At 40.3% G+C, this 22,204-nt stretch overlaps 2 protein-coding genes and 1 long non-coding RNA gene across 5 annotated transcripts in view; 1 reads left to right on the forward strand and 2 right to left on the reverse strand.

The window, feature by feature from the left end:
- Positions 1-1,921, reverse strand: LOC141771096 (uncharacterized). Its single transcript, XR_012594670.1, has 3 exons — positions 1,798-1,921; positions 544-757; positions 1-224 (listed from the first exon to the last, which is right to left on the reverse strand). It is a non-coding gene; the product is annotated as an uncharacterized LOC141771096 (long non-coding RNA).
- LOC141771078 (rho-related GTP-binding protein RhoA-D-like) lies at positions 1,799-20,730 on the forward strand. Of its 3 annotated transcripts, none has more exons than XM_074641008.1 (5): positions 1,799-1,930; positions 12,576-12,733; positions 15,302-15,422; positions 15,815-15,945; positions 17,903-20,730. In XM_074641008.1, the coding sequence occupies exons 2-5, from the start codon at positions 12,578-12,580 to the stop codon at positions 18,074-18,076; spliced, it is 582 nt and encodes a 193-aa protein (XP_074497109.1). In that variant the 5' UTR covers positions 1,799-1,930; positions 12,576-12,577; the 3' UTR covers positions 18,077-20,730. The 3 variants fall into 3 exon arrangements, with proteins under 3 accessions (XP_074497109.1, XP_074497101.1, XP_074497117.1); XM_074641000.1 differs by having other exon boundaries at positions 1,873-2,018; XM_074641016.1 differs by lacking the exon at positions 1,799-1,930 and adding an exon at positions 4,262-4,286.
- The window catches only part of mov10a (Mov10 RNA helicase a), a 17,594-nt gene continuing 13,678 nt past the window's right edge, over positions 18,289-22,204 (reverse strand). Inside the window, exon 22 of the mRNA XM_074640986.1 lies at positions 18,289-22,184. Coding sequence (XP_074497087.1) covers positions 22,120-22,184 — 65 coding nt within the window. The 3' untranslated portion in view covers positions 18,289-22,119. The remainder of the gene's footprint in view (positions 22,185-22,204) is intronic.

A 22,204-nucleotide genomic window follows, 5' to 3' on the forward strand; every position in this document is an offset into this window, starting at 1 on the left:
AATCATTTTTTATTTTTTTTTTGTGATTTGAATATTTTTATAACATTTTCTGTATGGTTTCATTTCATTTCACAGTTACATTTTGACAGCAGAGAATGAGAAAACATTAAATAGTCAATGCAAGATCAATATTCATATACAGCCATATAAAACAGTTAACGTAGGTGAAACAAATAAAATAAAACATATATGAAACCCTTTAGAATTCATGGATTACAGGAGGTCTGTGAAAAAAAACACACACACTCTAATCACATTTTATAAGTTGGTCATGTGTTTTGTGAGTAACATCTTTAAGAACTGCAGCTGAAAATTAATGAAAATGAATGCAGTATAGGCTAGAGTCCAAAAGTAGGCCCTCTGAAAGGTTGTGGAGTAGAAGCATAAAAATAAAGTACAAATAGGCCTACTGCAAAATTGTACTTAACTACAATACTGGAGTAGTCAGCTACTTTCCACCACTACTAATTATTCATATAATGCAGAGACATTTTAGTGCTGCATGTCCAGGCCATACTTGAGGTAAGACTCACAAAGCCTCACCTGGCAGCCTGCAGCAGTATGTGAAGTGAAGGGTTGGTCTGCACTCTGCTGAGATCCACACCCATCCCTCCTGTTGCACGAGTCTTCTGGTACTACGGATGATGTCATCTTTGACCGTGGAGGAGGAGGGACCTGATGGTGACTCCAGAGCTGCAGCAGCTCCATCAAGTCAGTCAGCAGTAACCATAACAACACCGGAAATACAGGCAGGGCCCTTCAAAATAATGCTGTAAACTGTAATGTCACTTCAGGGGAAAATGGTTTAAGTATATGAGTGTACAAAACAAAATAATTAGTATTAATTATTCAATAACAACGATTAATTCAATTCAATATGTCACAGAAGGTGTTTTATAAACACCTTCTGTGACATTAATCATTGGGGAAGTGGCCAGTAGGTCACTTCTGATTTAAATGTTTAGGTATTTGTATTATTGTTGGACTGTAACACAGGTAGGTAAGTGTTTGTACATTTTCTCTTTATTTATTTAAAATACACAACCTTTTATAAAAGAGATTGGTTGGAACATAAACCAATCTCTGGAACCCTGGTGTGGGACACAATATATAGTACTATACCAGTTACCAATTTTCCTATACTTGTCTTCTAACTTGTCTACTAAAGGGTTTGATTCACAGTCCCAGGTGTGTCCTGAATGTTGCACTGTAATCACTTTTCAAATCAGAAAAGTCTTTTCAAACTTATCTTATAAAAAATGTTGCTAGTACACCATTTTATTTCCAACATATCTTATTTTTTTGTAGTTTTTATCTTATATTAAACGGTATTTTGTCCCAATTTATTTATTCATAATATAGGTATTATTTTAAATTGACTGATTGCAGTCTTGAACTAGATTAATCCCGGTTCAACCATGTAAAGCACTTTGTCAATTTGTTTTGAAATGTGATTTATGAATTATTATTATTATTACTATAATTAAGCGTGTTTGAGTTCTTGAAAAGCGCTATATAAGTTGAATTTATTATTATTATTAATTTATTTTTTTCTTAGATTATTGTTGGGTATTTTATTTATTTATTTATTCATGTTTGTATTATTTTAATTGCCTGATTGCAGTCCTGAAAGTTTTTTTTTGTCCTGGTTCAACCATGTAAAGCACTTAGTAAATTTGTTTTGAAAAGTTCAGTATTAATAACATTTATTATTATTATCATAATGACTGGAGGCTCTGAGTCACAACTCCTCACTGTTTTACCAACCAGCCCTTGTTTTATTGTGAAAGCCCTAACCGGAAGCTAGTCGGTTCTCCTCGCCCAGCTTGCCTCCTGGTGTCTCATGGTGGGAGGATCCTGATCCTCTCTGCTCGCCTTGCCCCGTTTCTCAGCTCCAGCTCTGTGAAATTAGCGAATACTGCAGCAAGAAGTGAGTGAGTGTGTTGTGTGTGTATGTGTGTCACGATCAAGAGGAAAGGATTAATATTTATAAGAAGCTCTCACCTGGCTGCTGACAGGTAACTATGGAGCAGTAACTATGAAGAGATGTTGCTATGGGACACAAGTCGACAGTCTAATTATGGATCACTTACTGAGAGAGAAACAAGGTGGTGGCTTCTCCACACACTCCTCTCTTTCTCCTGCTTATAGTAGTTTAATACATCACCATAATGTATATATAGTGTAGCAGTCAGGGCGTGTTTCTGCTACAACTGTTGATATCTTCATTGTTGGTAGTTTCAAAGTCAGATCAGATCCTGTTGGTAGACTCTGTTACTCTGCTGCGACCTCAATAAGACACTCCGCATGGCAAATCTCCTAATGAGCCTTTTCTATTCCTGGGAGCTCTTAATTTCCTCATTATTAACACTGTTCATCTCTTAGAGGGCGTTGTTGTTTGAACTGCCAACAATCATCTGCAAAAGCACAACACATGTAGAGTAGAGGGGGAATCTGGTGAGTTATTGAGGCTGAAACGCCCCAAGTTAGGCTTTATTATGTTAGACAAATGGCTTTTAATGGGATTTAAATATAGAAAAGGTCCCATTTATGATAACTTAAAATCCACAAATTAAAAATATATTGTCCTCCTCTCAAATATGTTCAAATGTATTGGAAAAAAATAAATAATAATCAACCTACATGTGGCATTTAATGCAAAATATATTCTTGATGCACTTGCAGATAGATGTTGACAGCAAAATATGAGTGCTGTTAGTAATTTATCAAGCAGAAATATCAACTATTCTCTGGTTCCAGCTTCTTAAATGTGAATATTTGCTGCCTTTCTCCATTTTATATTATAAATTGAATATCTTTGGGTTTTGGACTAGTAGTGTCAAAATGGACTTTAGGAAATTGTGTTGGACATGTTTCCTTATTTTATAGACCAAAAAGACTGAATAATCAGTAATGAATACAGTTGCATCCCTGAAAACTTTATTTTATTTTCATAGACTTAAATATGTTTGAAATACATTTCATCAGCATGTTGGACTACACACATGATTGTTATCATTGTCTTTAATTTTTTTTTTTTTTGTCTTTTTAATGTCAGAAAATAGTGAAAAATGTAACTGCAAGAGTGGGATCAATTCTCTCATCTCTGGGCAAGAAAGAAAATAAGTGCATTTCCCAAAATGTTAAACTACTCCTTTAAATTCCACATAAATTAAATGATATTGTCCTCATCCTCTCAAATACGTTCAAATGTATTGGAAAAAAAAATCAACATACATGTAGCATTCATGCAAAATCTATTCTTGATACACTTGCAGATAGATGTTGACAGCAAACTATGAGTGCTGAAAACACTTGGATCAGATGGACTGAAAATGAACAACAATTAAAGTAATTTAGCAATTTACTGTAATACAACTATTCTCTGGTTCCAGCTTCTTAAATGTGACTATTTTATGCTTTTCTCCATTTTATATTAAAATTTTGGTTTTGGACTAGTAGAGTGTCAAAATGGACTCTAGGAAATTGTGTTGGACATTTTTCCATATTTTATAGACCAAAAAAAAAATATGTCGTAGACTGATTAATCAGTAATGAATATAGTTGCATTCCTGAAAACTTTATTTTATTTTCATATGCTTAAATATGTTTGAAATACATTTCATCAGCATGTTGAACTACACATTTGTGAATTAGTGTCTTCTAAATGTATACATTAGGGCTGCATTTTAATGATTGTTATCATCATCTATTAATCTGTTGATGTTTTTTTTATATATCTATATCTATATATATAGATATAGATATATATATTTGGTCTTTTTAATGTCAGAAAATAGTGAAAAGCTTACATCATAATTGCAAGAGTGGGATCAATTTTCTCATCTCTGGGCAAGAAAGCAAATAAGCACATTTCCCAAAATGTTAAACTACTCCTTTAAATTCAGGAGGTTGTGGTATCCTCGAGCCTCACAACTAGAGCTCGTCTAATCAACATATTGGCTCAAAGGAATGAGCCGCAGCCTGGTCACCTACAAGCAGCCATGATACACTAAAGGAAGACAGACACTCCTACTCCTACTCCTACAGCCTATGTTGAGAGGAAGTAGGGCAAGACAAAGAGAGTTGAGTCAGCTGGTGGAAGCCAGAGCGCGATGACCAAACTCAAAGACAAGAGGCAGAGGATACACCGACACCTTATGACTCACTTCTGTTCAATAAGTCAGGTCCTAAGAAGACAAACCAGATCTCCTCAGCCTGGACACGTCTGTTCCTCCAGGGAAAAGCATAAGGGCTGCAACTAAGGATTCTTGATTGATCTGCAGGTTATTTTCTTTATGAATCTACTAATCATTTGGTGTATAATGTCAGGAAATGTACAGGGTGATATGAAAACAGTTTGCTTTGTCTGAGCAGCAGTCAAAAAGCCAAAGATATCTACTTTATCATAGTAGACTAAAATCAATAGCAATTGTTCACATTGGAAAAGCAGGAATTAGTCAATTTGTGGCATTTTTTGCCCCCAAAAAATACTCAAAACAACAAATAAATTATCAAATGATGCAGATTTTCTGTTGATCAACTAATTGGTTGAGCTCTAAACTACTCTATACAATCAAATAATTGATTTGGTGACAACAGCAATTGTCCACAAACCAAATGTGGTATTGATCTCATCATCTAACTCATCAAGAAAGCAATAAGTGTAATTCCCAAAATGTTAAACTACTTCTTTAACATAAACATCTTATTTAATATAATATATATAAAAATGTCTTAAACCTGCAGTAGGCAGCGTTAAGGTGACCAAAGTGGCGAGGGCTGGAGAGTGTGGATGTCAGGCAACCAGAATTAGGGAGAAACAGACAGGAAATTCCACCAAAACAGGACTTTATTTAGATGCATTTCCCCTTTCACTTCATCACGAGGTGTGGCTGCATCAAATACACAAACATAGGGAGAGGCCATGAACTGCATTGCACAGGCATTTACTCATTGTCTTAATATTATCCAAGCAAAGTGAAATAATACTTGAACAAACAGTTAACTCAAAGGAAAACATGGCCTTAAAAGAACAACTCACTTTGAAGACGCACATGATGAAGGCAGGGGATCAGGTATCGCTGGTAGCATTCAGGGCAAACGGAGAAATGTTCTCCTCCCGTCCTACTTACAAAAGCACTGATTGAGGGTTCAGATTGGGCTCACCTGTGCTGTTCAGACGCACCTAGACACAGGTGAGCCAGTGGCTGCTCTCAGAGCTCATTACGGATGTAGAAACACATGAAAGACTTTCCAACATAGTTTTGAACCTATGTTCCTGTCTGCGATACATCGTCACTTTGAGCTCATGATTGTGGTACACAGTGTCCGGAGTTGAAGCATCCTGTCGCCCCATCAGGAGCATATTTGGAGTGACGGAGTTAGGAGGATGACCCCTCTGGAGGTCGGCAATTAAACTTAACCGAAGCCTCTAATTTAAAAGAACAACTCACTTTGAAGACGTACGTGATGAAGTTAAAGGGGAAACGTTTTCTCTCCCTAATTCTGGTTACCTCACATCCAATACTTATAATGTCCATAGTCCATCAGCCCTCAACTCAACAGGCAGAATGTTTTTGGCATCATTGGGCAAAAATCCCATAATAACCTTTCAGCATATTGTAATTCAAGTGTTCTGAGAGAAAACTAGACTTCTGTACCTCCTCATGGCTCTGTTTTCAGGCTTTAAAAAATGTTAGCTTGTGACAGGAGACTTTGGCCAATCACAGGTCATCTCAGAGAGAGAGCGTTGCCATTGGTTGGTTATTCAGCAGAGGCAGCTGTCAATCACTCACAAATTTTTATCAAACAGTCAAACTAGGCAGCGCTGATCAAATATGAATCAATAATTTGTTACTGTAAAGCCTATTTCTCACCTCAAATGTTCTTGTAGTGTACTGTTTAGCTGTAAAATTAGAAAGCTGGCTCCAGTTGGTGGGCGGTGCTTGGTATTTCCTCAACTGATCACAACATGGCTGCCGGGTCACAAACTTTCTCATTTTACAGCTAAACAGTACACTACAAGATGCTTCTGAAAACATTTGAGGAGAGAAATGGGCATTAACGTAACAGAATATTGATTAATATTTGATCAGCGCTGCCTAGTTTGACCGTTTGATCGGAGTTTGCGAGTGATTGACAGCTGCTCAGAGACGGCAAGGCTCCAGCTCTGCTCTGGCTGCTTGTTTTCTTCCGGTCTGTGAAATCTTGCAGATGCCATTAGGAGCACCGGAGGACACAGAGGCACATGATTATTTTTTCAGATTACCTATCTCATGCACTACTGTCAGAATATAGTGACCATTTTATAAAAAATAACATTTTGAAATCATATTTGCTCCAATTCATCTTTTAAGTTCCTTTTATTATCAGATAGAGTCTGATTTTTTTGTCTTCATATGGACAACTAGGTTATTGTTCTCCTTTTTAAAGGAGATGTCACACCTGGTTTTGTTTAATGGGCTGGCTGACTTTAGGGACATGTGGTCATTTCCATGGGTGTACCAGTGAAGTCATGACTCAGTGAGACTAAGGAGCCGGTGTGTTTGCAACATACGCCCAGAGAATGCTAGAAGCTGACCTGATCCTCTGTATATACTCCCGCTGTTGTGCAAGAGAGCTCAGCACTCACAATTTCAATTTTATGCACTTGAGTCCACAGCTTATACTCAGGAATCTCTACATTGTGTCCATATAAACGCTTGATCTGAAACAGCCTGAAGCGTTCTTGTAAGATTGTTTTTTTGAGTAGTCACCCAACATCTGATCCTGTATCTGATCTGATGTCAGTGGCTTCCTGTCAGATTCAGTCAGATAAGAGGTTTTTACATCCGGTTAAAGGTGGTGTAGACAGCCGGTGTCGCAGGCTGTTTCAGCCACAACCTCTGCCACTTTATGAACTTTGCCCTATTTTTCTCAGACAGACAGACTCGCAGAGGCGAGGCAAATACTCACGTGCCTTCAGATCTAAAAGTTCCTGTCTTTTTTTTTTAATGCAACAACAGCCTGTTAGCTTGTGTCTCTAGAAATGAGTTGTAGTTGGGTAGCCAAAGATGCGCGGGGGTAAAAATCACGTGCCTAAGTACTTTAAAAGTCATTTTTTATTCTGTAGTAATATAAGTTTTGCGTTGTTCCATAGAGATTTAGGCTGGACGTGTAATCTCAGGCTGAATGTTTATCTGTAAAAACCCAGCCTTGGTTTTATTGCTCTGTTAGTTATGAAGCCTTTTAATTTACAACCAGTTCCTCCTTGACAACTCCTGTGTAATGGCAACACCAAAACCCCAGGAAATAAGTAGTCAGTGTTGATATCAGCTGATCTGAGTCTAGCGTAGTGTATAAAAGAACGAGGTGGAGCACTGGGAAGCCTGTCGGACAAGCAAAACAATCAGACTCAGGCTTTCCTGTAATTTGCTTGTTTGCAGGACCTCAGAAAACCTCAGACCTTCATCTCCGGAACAACAGGCCTTTTTATTGGTTGGATGTTTGTTTGTCAGCATTGTTGTTGATTTTAAAAGTCATATGAGGATTGAGAGGCAGCTCTACCTCATTGGTCAGGGTCACTCTCTGCTCAGCTTGTTGCATAACTCCCGTTGGCCCCTGTAAGCCTCAGGAAACCTCCTTAGAGACAGAGAGAGAGGTGGTGTGTTCATTAACCCGGGGCATTGCTCAAATAGTTGTAGGAAGTAACGGCGCTTTGCTTTCTCATGTGTTTTTTAATGGTGTTGTGTTTGGATCAAGTTATATGTGTGCTCCCTAGAGTCTGAGAGTGTTCACTTTACATTTTGTCTGCTTTATTGCCAGTGAGCTCACAACATACCGCGACCGCTTCCATGCTTTGTTTTGGTCTGAAACTATTATTTACTATTATTTTCATTCTGTGGATTACTTTTTGATTAATCGTTTAGTCAGTGAAACACCCAAACATGTCCATCTCAGTTTCCTTGATCACAAGTTGACGTCTTCAATTTACTTGGTTTGCCTGACCAAGTGCCCCAAAATACAACATTTTTTGTCGATAGAAGAGGAAAACAACAAATCCTTCTCATTTAGAAGCTGGAACCAGCAAAATAGTGCAATTTTGCTTGAGAAATTACTTTAAGGATCAATAAATGTGCAGAATTGTTGGTGATTGATTTTCTGGTCATTGAGTTATACACTTTAAAAAATAAAACTTCAATTTTTGTACAGATTAAACAAGCGAAATATAAGGTGTTAATTAATAGAGAGCCGGGCTAGCTTTTACCCCTGTTTACAGTCTCTAAGCTAAGCTAAGCTAATGAAACAGTAAGAGAAAGGAAAATCGCTCCTTGGTTGAACTGCTTACACCACATAGACATACTGTATGCAGTGAGCATTAAAACAATGCAAGGGGCTGCGTTGGTCGGGGCGTGTTGCCTCAGTTAACATGAAATACAATCCCGGAAGGCCAGTTTCAGAAACTGATCTGGGAATTTTCAAAGACTTGTTCAGACGCCAAAACACGGTGCAGCGGTTTATAAAACTATGAGACAATATTTTACAACTCCAAAGTCATCACGGCGGGGATTATTTTATCTTTGGTTGTGATGATCATATGGTAAACAGTAGTACACGGCATTAGGCGATGCTTATTTCAAAAGGTCTCAGGTCAAAAATGTTGGACCCACTGCTAGAAGACTGGGGGGAAAGAATGCTAATAGATCAGTAGTATAAATAACTCGCATCACTGTATGTCGGTTGCATATTAGTTCCTCAGCTTGTGTTATAATAATAATAATAATTCCTCTGATGAAGCAGGAACTCTGCGAAACGTAAGGAACCACTCGACGGCACAGGACACCTTTCACTCCTTTTTAGTCTTTTAAGTACACCATTGTGTTTTATTGTTGTTTTTTATCTTGGGTTTTAATTGAAAAGATTTTAACCTATTAAAGCTAAATACCTAAAATGTAGGCTTTTATTACGTCATATTATTACGTTATCATCAGACCAAAGTTCAGTCAGTTCAGCATTATTTTGTTTCCTTACTGCATGTCTCCAAGTAACACAGTGTCCCTGCTGTGTCACACTTATATTTGGTTCTAAGTCAACCTTCGAATGATTGAAAACTTTCTGAATATGTTCTAGCATACCGCTGGATAAATCTCGGCTGTGTTGTGTTGAGTCACAGTGACAGGTAAAATGAAAGTGTCTGCACTCTGAACTGAGTGATGGTTACGTAAAGCCAACAGAATGATGTTGAACCGTTCCTGCTTTTGTCGACGCTTAATCTCTCAGTGGCACCTTTGCTTTCATTCAGTAGTGTGGAGGTCAACGGTTGCAGATAAGCATGTGCCTATATTCACACGATGTGATTGCATCAGGGTGAGATCAGACTTTGATATGAACGTGGAGAGGACGAATGTTGGCTGACGCATGATAAACGAGCTTCATCTGTGAAATCGGTTACTACTGGCAACCACCTAAACTTCCTCCTCAGCTGTTGCTGCCATTAGTATCCATTAGCGCCTAAATTGAGGGCATCAGTCATAGACAGCCTAAGTATTCGGCACAGTTTGTGACTATATGGGACATTTTCACGCATAATTTCCTTTTGCCAACGTGTCAAGATGTTCCTTCATCATCTCCCAATGTCACCGCCACGAAAGGACGAGCTATCACTGTGCAGTGCAAAGAGAGCCACTCTGTAAATGTGCATGTAAGTGTGAGTAAGTGTGCTTGCGTGTGTTGCGTTGCCTCTGGCAGCCCTCTCCGTGTCCCGGCTCTGCTGAGGCCTGTCCAAACAGAACCGCGGCCAAAAGCTCCTCCCGGGCTGCACAGAACAGGAAGTAGGTTGTTTTGTTTCACGGGGTGAGCCTCCGAGGCCTCCAAGCTGCTGTCTCCCACTTGTTTCATCTAGTTCAGGCCATCTCTGGTCCAGTTGGCAATCTCTGGAAAGCTAAAGATATACTGTGCAGATTCTCTGAAATCCATTTTTCATTCGAGTTTTGTTGAATATAATCTCACAATAGTGGAAGCATTTGCAGCTGAAGTGAAAGATCAGTTTTGGTCGTCATTGTACAGTATATTCAGGGTCTTTATAATACTTATAAAACATGTAGAAATAACAGGAGAATTTGCTAGAGCAGCCTAAATTCAAAATTGAGCCTTTGGCATTTTTGGGAAAAAGCTGTGCAGCTGTAACTAAACCCACTGCACCAGAGGGAGTGGGCCTTTCAGCAAAAGTGAGAAAATGTGAACAAACCATGACCAGAATTCCCATAAGAAGGAATAAACCCAAAATGTTAATAAAACTGTCAAACAAGGAAACACACCCAACAGTTCCAGTACGGCTACTGGTTATGCCAAGACTGAATATCCATGGAAACGGGGCCGGATAACAATTTCTTCTCTTACATCCTTTTTTTTTCTCCCTTTTTAGTTTCTTTGCTCACTTTGCAAACCATTTTTTCACAAAATGTATATATAATTTTTTTAATAGATGTATGCACTCTTACAGAATGTGCATGAATGTACATATTAATGTATTTTTTTTTGGAGCTTATGTATCTGTTATTTTGACACTACAGAGACAATTGGATCAATTAGTGCATATTTCCCTAATACTGTGGGCAGTGACTTCTTATCGTTCAGATTTTTCTCTTATCCTGACAGTTTGGAGTTTGGTTTATATTTGCCAAAGTGTGATAGTTAACTTCAAAATTCAAAAGTAGAGCTGCGACAGTTAGTCGATTAATCAATTGGTCGATCTTTTGAGTCGTTTTTTTTCCAGAAAACAAATACCTAAATTCTCTGGTTCCAGTATTTGCTGCTTTCCTCAATCATGTGCAACTGTTGGTTGGACAAAACAAGACATTTGAAGAGCTTTGAGCTCTGGGTAACTGGGAAGGACTTTTTTCCCCAGCTGTTTCCAGTCTCTGGTTTAAGCTAAGCTTCATATTTACATGAGTGGTATCAATATTATCTTTTAATTCTCTGCAAGAAACCAAATATGCATATTTCCAAAAATGTTGTACCAAATCAATGTAATATATGGTGTCCATATGGTTTCTTCATAAATGCAAACTCAGTTTGATGATTTCTCTAGACTTTGCAAATGTTGACATGTATTAGCTATAAAATGTCAGAATATTGAGATATCCATTTTGCACAAATCCCCCAGCTCTGCATGGAAGAAATGATTTTTAGCAAGCAATTGAAATGAAACTGGTGACACCGATCCACTGATCTGTTATGAAACCAAACAAACAACAGTTTGACAAATAACCTCAGCCCGTAACTCGTGATGACAGGTTTCGGTGTTGCTATGCACCCGAGCAGAGATTTTAAAAGTGGGCGTTGGGGCAGACTCGACTCAAAAGTTTTGCCCTGCAGCGCTGAAAGATTAATTTCCCCAGATAAGTGGGTGCCCTCGTGAAGAGGATTGCTGTCAAGACTGTCTGGCAGAGAGTAGATGAGGTGAGGAGCCAAATGAGTATATGCACAGCTGCTCCCAGGCAGGCAGCAGGGCTCCAGCTCATCCATCAGCTGCACTGCTAACACATCCCCACACAGCCTGCACCAACTAAACCGCTCCTCTTCATCTGGCCTTATTGCACAAATGTGACTTGTTTTATGGGTTGTATTTTGTGCACAAGAAAGCTTCATCCTCGCAGGCCCCTGAAGCGTTGTTTGACATGGTTTTGTTTTGGTGGTAAAATACTTGCATGGTATTTTTTCTTTCTGCAGTATATATATACACAAGTTCACAACTGTGTAAACCCCCATGTTAGCAGCTCCAGCTCAACACCGGAACAACACATGTGCAGCAGGTTTATCTCTTGTTCCTTTAATGCGAAGTCATTTTGAGAGAATGAGGATAATGTCTCTACAGAGTGTCCCTGAAGAAGCATCTGGAGAGATCAAAAGCAGGTTTATAGTGTTTTGTCTGCTTTAGGTCACCAGCAAGTATTTCACCAGCTGCTCCGATTTCCCGGACGCTTTTCTTTTCCACACACGTCGCAGAGGGAAACAAACAGGGCGGAGCAGTAGCCTGATAGCACATTCCTTCATGTTCCAGCTTGTCTCAACAACCCCCCCCTCCTCTTCCTCTCTTTTTCTCCTTCTCCGTCTCTCCACTATCTTCCTCCTCCTCTCCTCCTCTGTTCTTCATGTAGCTTTGTAGTCTAGATTTGTCATCAGGGTTTCAAGGTCTGACACTGCAGCTGTCTGTGACAACGTGCAGATCAGAGAGCACTCCCTTTAGGTGTAATGTGATGCAGGACTGTCAGTCAGAGATGTCAGAGACGGTGGCTGCTTTGGAGCCACACAGCATGAGCAGAAAGAGTTTTTGTACAACATCGTGTTCTGGATTTGATCTCATGTTCCTGTGATCTTTAGAAATAATTTAAATATATGTAGTGCAGAATACACAAACAGTGGTGTTTGGCTCCTTCCTACAGCATGACAAGGGAAATCTCCCATGACTGCAAAAAGAGTTTCTTTTGTCTTTTTGTAGTACTGCTGATGATTTTGACATGAAGCAGTTCTGTCTGTCTGTCTGTGACAAATTCCTGTAAAAACATAAAAACCCTCCTCTTGTTTCCCAACAGAGATGGCAGCCATACGGAAGAAGCTGGTGATTGTCGGGGATGGAGCTTGCGGGAAAACATGTCTCCTCATTGTTTTCAGTAAAGATCAGTTTCCTGAAGTCTACGTCCCGACGGTGTTCGAGAACTACATCGCTGATATCGAGGTTGATGGAAAACAGGTTTGTACATTTGACACTTGCAGTAAGTGGGCAGTCTCTAGAGGTGGTTGAGTCTGTCGATTAGAGAGCCTCTCTGTCCTTAAAGTAATAATATGAATGACCTAACTGACCTTTCACTTTAAAAAAGAGAATCTTGTAAAAGAGATCATAAATATGTATGATATTCTGCTGAGAGCATAGACTGTATATAAGAAGTGGATATAGCCACCATGACGTAACTGCCTGGTTTGTGGACTGCCGTTTTGAAGCCTCGAGTTCGCCATTTTGGTTTTTGGCCGTCACCATCTTGTTCTTTTGTAACCAGAAGTAACAAGAGAGAAAAACACACTGTGAAAAGGGTTAAAGTTGTAAGACGAAAACACGGAGAACTCCCAGACCGGACAACGCCGTGGTTGCGACCTGTCAATCACAAGGTAGCCACGCCCTAAAGCATTCCCTACTTTATGGTCTATTTGACTCTGAATGGGACCATAATTTACTAAATGAACATCATGCTGTATTGAAGAAGACTTGAAACTAGTGATTGAGACCATAAACTCATTTTTACAATGTTTACTGAGGTAATAAATCAAGTGAGAAGTAGGGTCATTTTCTCATAGACTTCTATACAATCAGACTTCTTTTTGCAACCAGAGGAGTCGCCCCCTGCTGGCTGTTAGAAAGAATGCAAGTTTAAGGCACTTCAGCATTGGCTTCACTTCTCAGAACTGGAGGTAGCCCGCTGGGTAAGAGACTGAGATTAAAGCTGCTTGTCTCAGGCAAAGAAATCAGCAGCCTCACCATTTCATGATCCATGTAGAGGACATGGAAATACAGAAACAGCACTGTTGCGGTGTAGCGCTAACTAGTTCCAGTATTAAAGTATTAAAGTTGAAGTAGGTGAGATTGGAGCAAATATGATTTAAAAAAAAGTTATTTTTATAAAACGGTCGCTATATCGTGACATTAGTACATGAAACAGGTAACCTGAAAAAAGTCATGTGCCTCTGTGTCCTCCGGTGCTCCTAACGGCATCTGCAAGATTTCACAGACCGGAGGAAAACAAGCAGTCAGAGCTGATCTGAGGTCTACTGTCCATCTGCTGTCTATGAGAGCCGGCTGTCAATCACTCGCGAACTCCGACCAAGCGGTCAAACTAGGCCGCGCTGATCAAACTAGGGAGTTGTTTCAGACACAGTTATGAAACCAGCTAGATTAAAGTCCTGCTCCCAGGTGTGTGTGACGTCTTCAACGTGAGTCACAGGGAGTTGGTCAGCGAGGGTCGAGTCTGAGCTGTAGATGGCTCGTTTTGTCAAAGGGTTTTGTTCTCTTGAGCCGACCACCGCTGCAGGATCACCACTTGCCAAAACAGGAAATGACTCTACTTCCCAGCTTCCTGTTCAGACGGGGGGAACAGGGATGTCTCTTGGCGATCCCTCTCCTGGCCGATAAACGTCTCTCATTTCCTGTCCTGGTGGCACTTATGTGGGGGGGGCAAGGAGGGGTTAACTGTTGTGTTCTGGACAGGAAATATAAAGTTAGGGATCCATGATGGACATCGGTCTAGAGGGGGATAATTTTGCATCCCCTCTCTGGGATTTGTCTTTCTCTCACCTTCAGAGGATTCTCTAAAAATAGCTGTTTTTTTCCCTGTTTTCCTCCCCAAAGTCTGCAGCTCACAACAAGTCCAGTGGGAACATATCTCCGGCTGCTCATGCAGTCTCAACAGTGTGCAGCCACCTCCCACCCTCTGCCTCTGCAGACCTCTATTTTGGGACCGCTGACTGATGCTTGCGCTCTTTTTGGGCACACAATAATCTATTGTCATTCAGTCAAGTTTCAGCATTTAAAACTTTTGAAAAAGTGTGGTGTTTTTTTCCCCCTGAACACAGTCGGGTGATGACGGGCTGCTAATGCCCATACAGGGACAGAAGGTATCCGGTTTGATGCTCGCTAATCTCCCACTTTCCCTAATTGAATTAATCAGCAGTATGATGGGATGAGGCCAGTCCCTGAGTTCATTTCCTCGACACTGAGAGCAGAACAGACTTATGGAGCTGATTAGGTCAGATGTTGCCGCAGCAGTGAGGAGAAGCAAATATCTAAACTAGGAATGCAGCCGGGGGGTAAAACACACAAACCGTAAGTTATGATCAGGATGCGAGCCATGTGTGACAAGAGGAGATAAACGTCCCGATCAGGTTAAACAATCTCAACATGATTTACTTTGTGGTATTTAAAGCATTGGCCTTTGGGGAAAACACTCAGCGCACGCCTCGAGGTTCATACGTCATACTCCAAACAGTCACGTCTCTCCGAGGATGAGAAAAACAACTTCATCACTAATGGTGGCGTGACTGGTTAAGTGTTTGTGTATTCATCTGGAACAGTGAGCAACATACTCCGTCTGGGAAGACGAGCTAATTTTAACTTTTTAATCCTTAATGATGGTTCAAATTATAGAACTTTCAACAAAAATTACACAAGTTAATGAATGAAATCGTGGAGATAATAAGGAGTAACAGGAGAATCACTTGTACTATTTGTGTATTTTGTTTGTTTACCTGTTTTTCTTCTGATTTCTCCCAGGTGGAGTTGGCGTTGTGGGATACCGCAGGCCAAGAGGACTACGACAGGTTGAGGCCTCTCTCCTACCCCGACACAGATGTCATCCTTATGTGCTTCTCCATCGACAGCCCAGACAGTTTAGGTAAGGAACTGCTGACATACATATATATATTTAAACAGGTTAGTCTAAATGAGATTAACCTGGCTGAGACGGCGACGGCACAGAAAGCAGTGACTGCTATGTCGAAATGATAAATGCACGCCGAAAAAGTGAGATTTTGTTATCGTGTTTATCTTCACAGAATCGGGGTAGTTCATATCAGCTGAGCGAGCTGTTTGTTAAATGCCTTAATGGACTTGATGGGAAGTAGGATTAGTGCAGCTAAAACCATCTTTGCCTCGGGCAGTCTGCAGAGCAATCCATCATGAGAAGTGTTCTGCGCCGTGACTCTGCACTGCCTGTCCCTTTTTTATAGTCTCTCTCCCTCTCTAGTATTTCTGCTCACTTTCTCGTCTCTCTCTCTCCCGGGACAGAAAATATCCCTGAGAAGTGGACGCCTGAGGTGAAGCACTTCTGTCCCAATGTTCCCATCATCCTGGTGGGGAACAAGAAGGACCTGAGGAACGACGACAACACACGGAGAGAGCTGGCCAAGATGAAGCAGGTACAAAAAGCCTCTGAAGGGTCAATGAACTGTGAATTGGAGGTAATCAGGCACAAGTAGGTACCTCTTCAATACTACAAGGCACCAATAAGGCCTGAGGAGGAGGAGATGTGCTGGGTGGAAAAAATTTTATGAGGTTCAATTTGTGAAGTTCTATCTCAAATATTTATGCTCATATTCATGACAGATATTGCTTAGCGGGAGTTCAGAGTGACGACAGCACTGCATTTAAAAAGTGCAAGGGGCTGCTTTTTGGCATGTTGTCTCAGATACTAAACATAAAGTACAAACATGAATTGTATACTATCTCCCTTTTCTTATTTTACCTGTCTGTCACTGAGAGTTAACTGCCCTCTGGGACAGCACTCTGAAAGCCTGTTAGTGGCCTCTCAGTCTTACTATAATGACAGCAGCATATTGGTTTACTGTGTCACAGACCCTATGGGCCGTTCTCTGTCTGTCTCCAGGCTCCAGCTGAACATAGCAACATGTTGACTAAAGCTCGCCAGCTCTTTCAAACGCCACCGTCAGCTTTTTTGACAAAGAGTAGCACGAAGTCATCAGTTCAAGTGTTTTGGATCTGACATGGTCGTACAGACACCGTTGGCTCGACATGTGTAAGCTATGATGTGGCTGGGAGGGTTAGTGAGGTAGTGTGTACCTGAGGCTCTGATTACAAGATTTACCTGTTTGATAAATGTGTCATCATTTCAAGACGGTGTAGATAAACAGAAAAACACAGGTGCATCAAATTCGGCTTATTTGGTTTCATAAGGGACCGTACAAAAATGATTGGGATGGGGAAGGTGCACTGAGCTGTTTAGGACTGCTAACAATTATTTTCATTATTGATGAATTATCCAATTCTTTTTGTGATTAATTGTACTGTTTATAGAAATATATATATATATATATATATATATATATATATAAAGCAGCGAAAAACTGGCATTCACAATTTCTCAGAGTCCAAAATCCAAAGATTTTCAATTTACTCTCATATATATTACAAAGAAAGTCAGCTGAAACCAGAGAATATTTGGCATTTGTGCTTGAAAAATAGCTGAAATTAATATTTTCCTTAGGCCCTCCCCTTGACTAAGATAGACCCCCACATACACACGCAAAAATAATAATGATTTAAGATGGTGTACTCCAATTTAAACTTTAATATATAAATTAAATTTTAGTCATTTAGTCATTTTCGTATATCCATCAAATCACACTGCAGACAAAGTAGAAGTAGAATTAGAAGAAAAACATTGTGGCAAACATAACAAAATGATATTTACTGAATATTCATTCGGTCATTTAATTACTTTTGAACCAAAAGTAGCCACTGTCACTTTATACGACACATTTACCTTCTTTTTTTTTTTTGTCATTTTACTTTACTGTCGTTCATCTTTTTGTGCAGAATAAAGTGTTGGGAGCTGATATATGATAGTGATAAATTACATTCAATCATTCCTAAAAAATTAAGATTACCTTCCCTTCAGCAAAAAGAAAACAAAAACATAACTCTCCCCCTTGGGCTACACGGTGGGCCAGTGGTTAACGTTTGTGATTAGCAAGAGGGTCGCAGGTTCAAACCCGGCTTGGGGCCCTTCTGTGTGGAGTTTGCATGTTCTCCCCGTGTTAGCGTGGGTTTTCTCCGGCTTCCTCCCACAGTCCAAACACATGCAGGTTAGGTTAACTGTTGACTCTAAATTGTCCGTAGGTGTGAATGTGAGCGTGAATGGTTGTCTGTCTCTATGTGTCAGCCCTGTGATAGTCTGGCGACCTGTCCAGGGTGTAACCCGCCTTCGCCCAATGTCACAATGTCAGCTGGGATCGGCTCCAGAACCTCCACAACCCTGAATAGTATAAGCGGTTACAGATAATGAACGCCCCTCCCTACTACTACTAATAATTTTCGTACAGTCCCTAACAATCTCTCTCTGCTCTGACAACGCAGGAGCCAGTGAAGGCAGAAGAAGGCAGAGACATGGCCGGCAGGATCAACGCTTTTGGCTATTTGGAGTGTTCCGCCAAGACCAAGGACGGCGTGCGGGAAGTGTTCGAGATGGCCACTAGAGCGGCGCTGCAGGTCCGCAAGCGCAAGAAGAGAGGCGGCTGCGCGCTGCTGTGAGCAGTCCAAACGCCCTGAAACCAACTGACCAATAGGAAAAGAAAAAAACAACACATGAAAAGGACTGACCTTTACCAAATGGCATCTTTGCACTGTATCTCGCATTTCACGATAACAGGCAGGCAGATGAGTCAAATGCAAACAAACCGAATACAGGAAATTGGACTTTGTCTATATTACAACCGTGGTTAGAAATTGATGTTTAAAGTTCCTTGTTGATTTGCTTTTTTTTTTTTTTTTTTTTAAATCTGTCTTTACACATAGAATGTTTTCCTACTTGTTTTTCTTTATACTTGTAATGTAACGAGGCAGCGATAGATGCACATATTTGTACGCAATATTGTTCTTCACGAGCTTGAGTGAGCAGCATCGTATAAAATCTTTATGAGTAAGATCCAAACAGTCCAGTCTGTCCTGTTCATGTCACTTCTGTTTATCATGGTAGTCCTGATCTTTTGAACATAAGATTTAGTGCCTTTTCTTTCTTTTTTTAAGTTTGTACACCACCGTCTATTTCTCATGTTTGTCAGCTAGCTAACATTTCAGCTGAGGGACTCTCCATTGTACTGTAGCTAGTGTTGTGAAACCTGAGCTAAGCCATAAGTAAGGCTTTCAGTTGCTGTTGACCCAGCAAGCACAACAAATGGTTGCTTGTAATTTTTTGTTACCGTTCCCTCAACATTTACCATTGAGGATAAAGAAAGTAGCTGCCTCATGTAAAAATATTAATAAGAGCTGATTATTCACATGCATCATATCTATCGCTAATCGGTGCCGTGGACCTAGATGTGGGGGGGGGGGAACTGGCCAATCGAGACACAAGCCAATATGACTCAACTATGCACAATAAAACCGAAATGAAGGCCAAAGCCTGGTGAAACCTCCCTTGTTTGTTTATTACGAGTGACTGAGTTCAGCTACAATTCAAGGGAGCCGCAGAGTCACGCCCGCTGTTGGAATCCTGTGTGTTGGACGGGTTAGCCTAGTCGTGGAAATCATGCCCTTTAGGAGCCTCCGCGTGTGGATGTTTTCCAGTCGGACGACATTCTTTACATGTTTGAGAGGAGCTGAGTTGTGTCTGTGTGAGGAGTTTGTTTTTCCCCGGTGCCTTCTCTGCCTTTTGGTTGTTCTCTCCCAGACCAGATAGACCAGCTGCTCCACGCCAACCTGATACTGACTGACGAGGTCAAGAGTGACCTTTCTGACATGTTTCGCAAAGCTCGGCTCTTTGAATGGCTTCAAAATGTGTCATTAGTTTCCTCAACTTTCAGTCCTCACAACATAAAGATTTCATCCATAAATGCAGTCTCGTCTTTATTATCTTGGAAGATAAGATTACACCAATTTACGTCACATACTTTTGCATCAAGAATGAATAATGGGGAAAATTACACATCTTTTATAACATATTTCTTCAACATCACTGAATAAAACATGTCAAGATTGTCTTTGATGTTTTAGAGTTGTGTATTACTGCCAAAAAAAATGTTGTGGAAAAATGAAAACTGGGATTATTCATCCTGATCTGTGTTGGTCTTGATCTTCGTTTCTTGACAATAAACATTTGCTATTTTATGTCTTAAGTCAAAGGAGCAGGATATCATGAAGGGTCCACACTGAATTGTGCTTTTGGAGACACGTCGGAGACCGTCCACTGGTCTTCTCAGAATACTCAAACTTGACCTCTTTATGGTGTTGCTTTTCTCTGCCTCTGTTGCTCATTCATGTACTGCACATGTCCCCTGGTTGCATGTTGCTGTCGGTCATGGTCGTGGAGGAGGGTGGATGTTGAGATGTGTGATATCTTAGATGTTGCATGCAACCTTCTTACAATGCCAGTAAAGGCAACAAATCTACCCAGCTGGCAGGATCTGTATCCGTTATATAATACTAATGCAACTTTATACCCTCTACTGGCCGAGCACACATGCTTTAACTGGGTGATTCAGTGAAACTAGTTTTTTAGGAGTAGAGTGGGCATCTATAACAATTACACACACAAGCACCATATTAATGTTACCTCAAATCTCTCTAGGTTGGATCCTATGTTTCACTCTGGACTTTGTGCATCAATGTGGACAACAACAAGCACACCAACAAGGCAGGAGTAAAACAGATCCTTAAAAAGGTTTTTATCAATGAAAACATGGGTCTCGACTGAGTTATGCGTTTCATAGTTGTGGCATGATGCTCACGGGTCCCAACAACACCAAGGAATTCTTGGGAATTAGGTCGGCGGAGATAGTCAATTAACTTTCACAGCTGGAAGCATGGCATAATGATGAAAGCATTCCCTTAGAGCGGCAGAGGGTCTAGTGTTGAACATATCACTGAGAGCATGTACAAAACTGCTGTTAATGTGTAGACAGATAATGTTGCGCTATATCAAAAGTTGTCCTTATGTCGATGCATGCATGAGAAAACCGTGGGTCTTTACAGTGAGCACACACACTACACACTCACGTCTTCGGGAACAGCTTCTGCTCAGTGTCGTACAACTTTCTGTCTTTCTCTTGAAGTATTTGAAATGATAAAGGATCCAGATTTCTATAAAAGCTCATTGTAATAATGCTTTGTAAAACAGAAAGTGTTGTAGTGAATGTTTGATCTGAAGTGAACATGAATATTGTTAATAAACTATTTTTGAGACAAGAGAGACTCGTCCCCATTTGGTCAGTTCTTCTCAGATATGGTTTACTGCACATGATGCTATTAAAGGTGATGATTAATCAAAGGAGATGTGACAAAGTGCAGAACAATACAGTTCAGAATTTAAGAGTTTATTTATTCAGGCTTCAACTATTATCAGAAAGAAATAGACAAGACTCACTTGTTAAGTGCAAACTGCAGTAAGACGTACGGTGTTGTGTTCCTGAGAAATAGAATAGTCTGCTCTTTATTTTCTCACTCTGATAAGAATTGTTTGTCTGCAGGGACGCTCATGCTATATCGACTTGCTGTCAAGTGGCAGCTTTATTTAAAAAGCCACTGCAGAGTGAAATGTCAAGAACAAAAGATTCACTGGTTCATTTTGGCATAGTCATCAAAAACCAAGCATTGTTTCATTGCACCAAAATATACAACTGCTCTTTTATGAAAAGTCCATAAAAAGGATATATACTTAAAGCTGCAGTCGGTAACTTTGAGAAAATGTGATAAAAAGTTATTTTTATAAAAAACTTCACTATGTCCTGACAGTAGTGCATGAGACAGATGTTCCTCTGCCTCCTCCTAGTGCTCCTAATGGCATTTGCAAGATTGGAAGGAAAACAACCAATCAGGCCGAGCTGTCTCTAAAGCAGCTGTCAGTCACTGGTCGCGGAACTCGCAAACTGCAATCAAACATTCAAACTAAGCAGCACTGATCAAATATGAATCAGTATTCTGTTACTGTAATGCCTATTTCTCTCCTCAAATGTTTTCAGAAACATATTTTAGCTTACTGTTTAGCTGTAAAATGAGAAAGTTTGTGACCCAGCCGCCATGTTGAAAACACTGGAGCCAAAACCAAGCACCGCCTCCGGACGGAGCGAACTCTCATTTTACAACCAAACAGAACACTAACATATGTTTCTGATAACATCTGAGGTGAGAAATAGGCATTACAGTCACAGAATATTTATTCATATTTGACCAGCGCTGTCTAGTTTGATCAGAGTTTGCGAGTTTCGCGAGCAGTGATTGACAGCTCCAGCTCGGCTCCGATTGCTTGTTTTCCTACTGCTGTGAAATCTTGCAAATGCCATTAGGAGCACCAGACGACATCGGAGGACACCGGAGGACACCGGAGGACACCGGAGGACACCGGAGGACACAGAGGCACATGATTTTCATTTTCATATTACCTGTGTCATGCACTTTTTATCAAATTTACTCAAAGTTACCAACTGCAGCTTTAAACAACAGATGTCAGTATTGTGTTTAAACCTCATAGAGAGGAAAAATTAAACTTGCTACGCATCTTTAAGCACTTACATGTAATAATCTTTTAAGGATGCCACTGCAAATGGTTCTATATTTATGTTGGTTGTCTCAGAGAGATGTTAATGCTCATGTTTCCACTCAGGGTCCACATACTGCTGGAGGGCACTCGCCTCTTCTGCAGGATCTAGGACAAATGCACGAAGA

The sequence above is a fragment of the Sebastes fasciatus genome, chromosome 1 (genome assembly GCF_043250625.1).
Source record: "Sebastes fasciatus isolate fSebFas1 chromosome 1, fSebFas1.pri, whole genome shotgun sequence".
Taxonomy (NCBI): Eukaryota; Metazoa; Chordata; class Actinopteri; order Perciformes; family Sebastidae; genus Sebastes; species Sebastes fasciatus.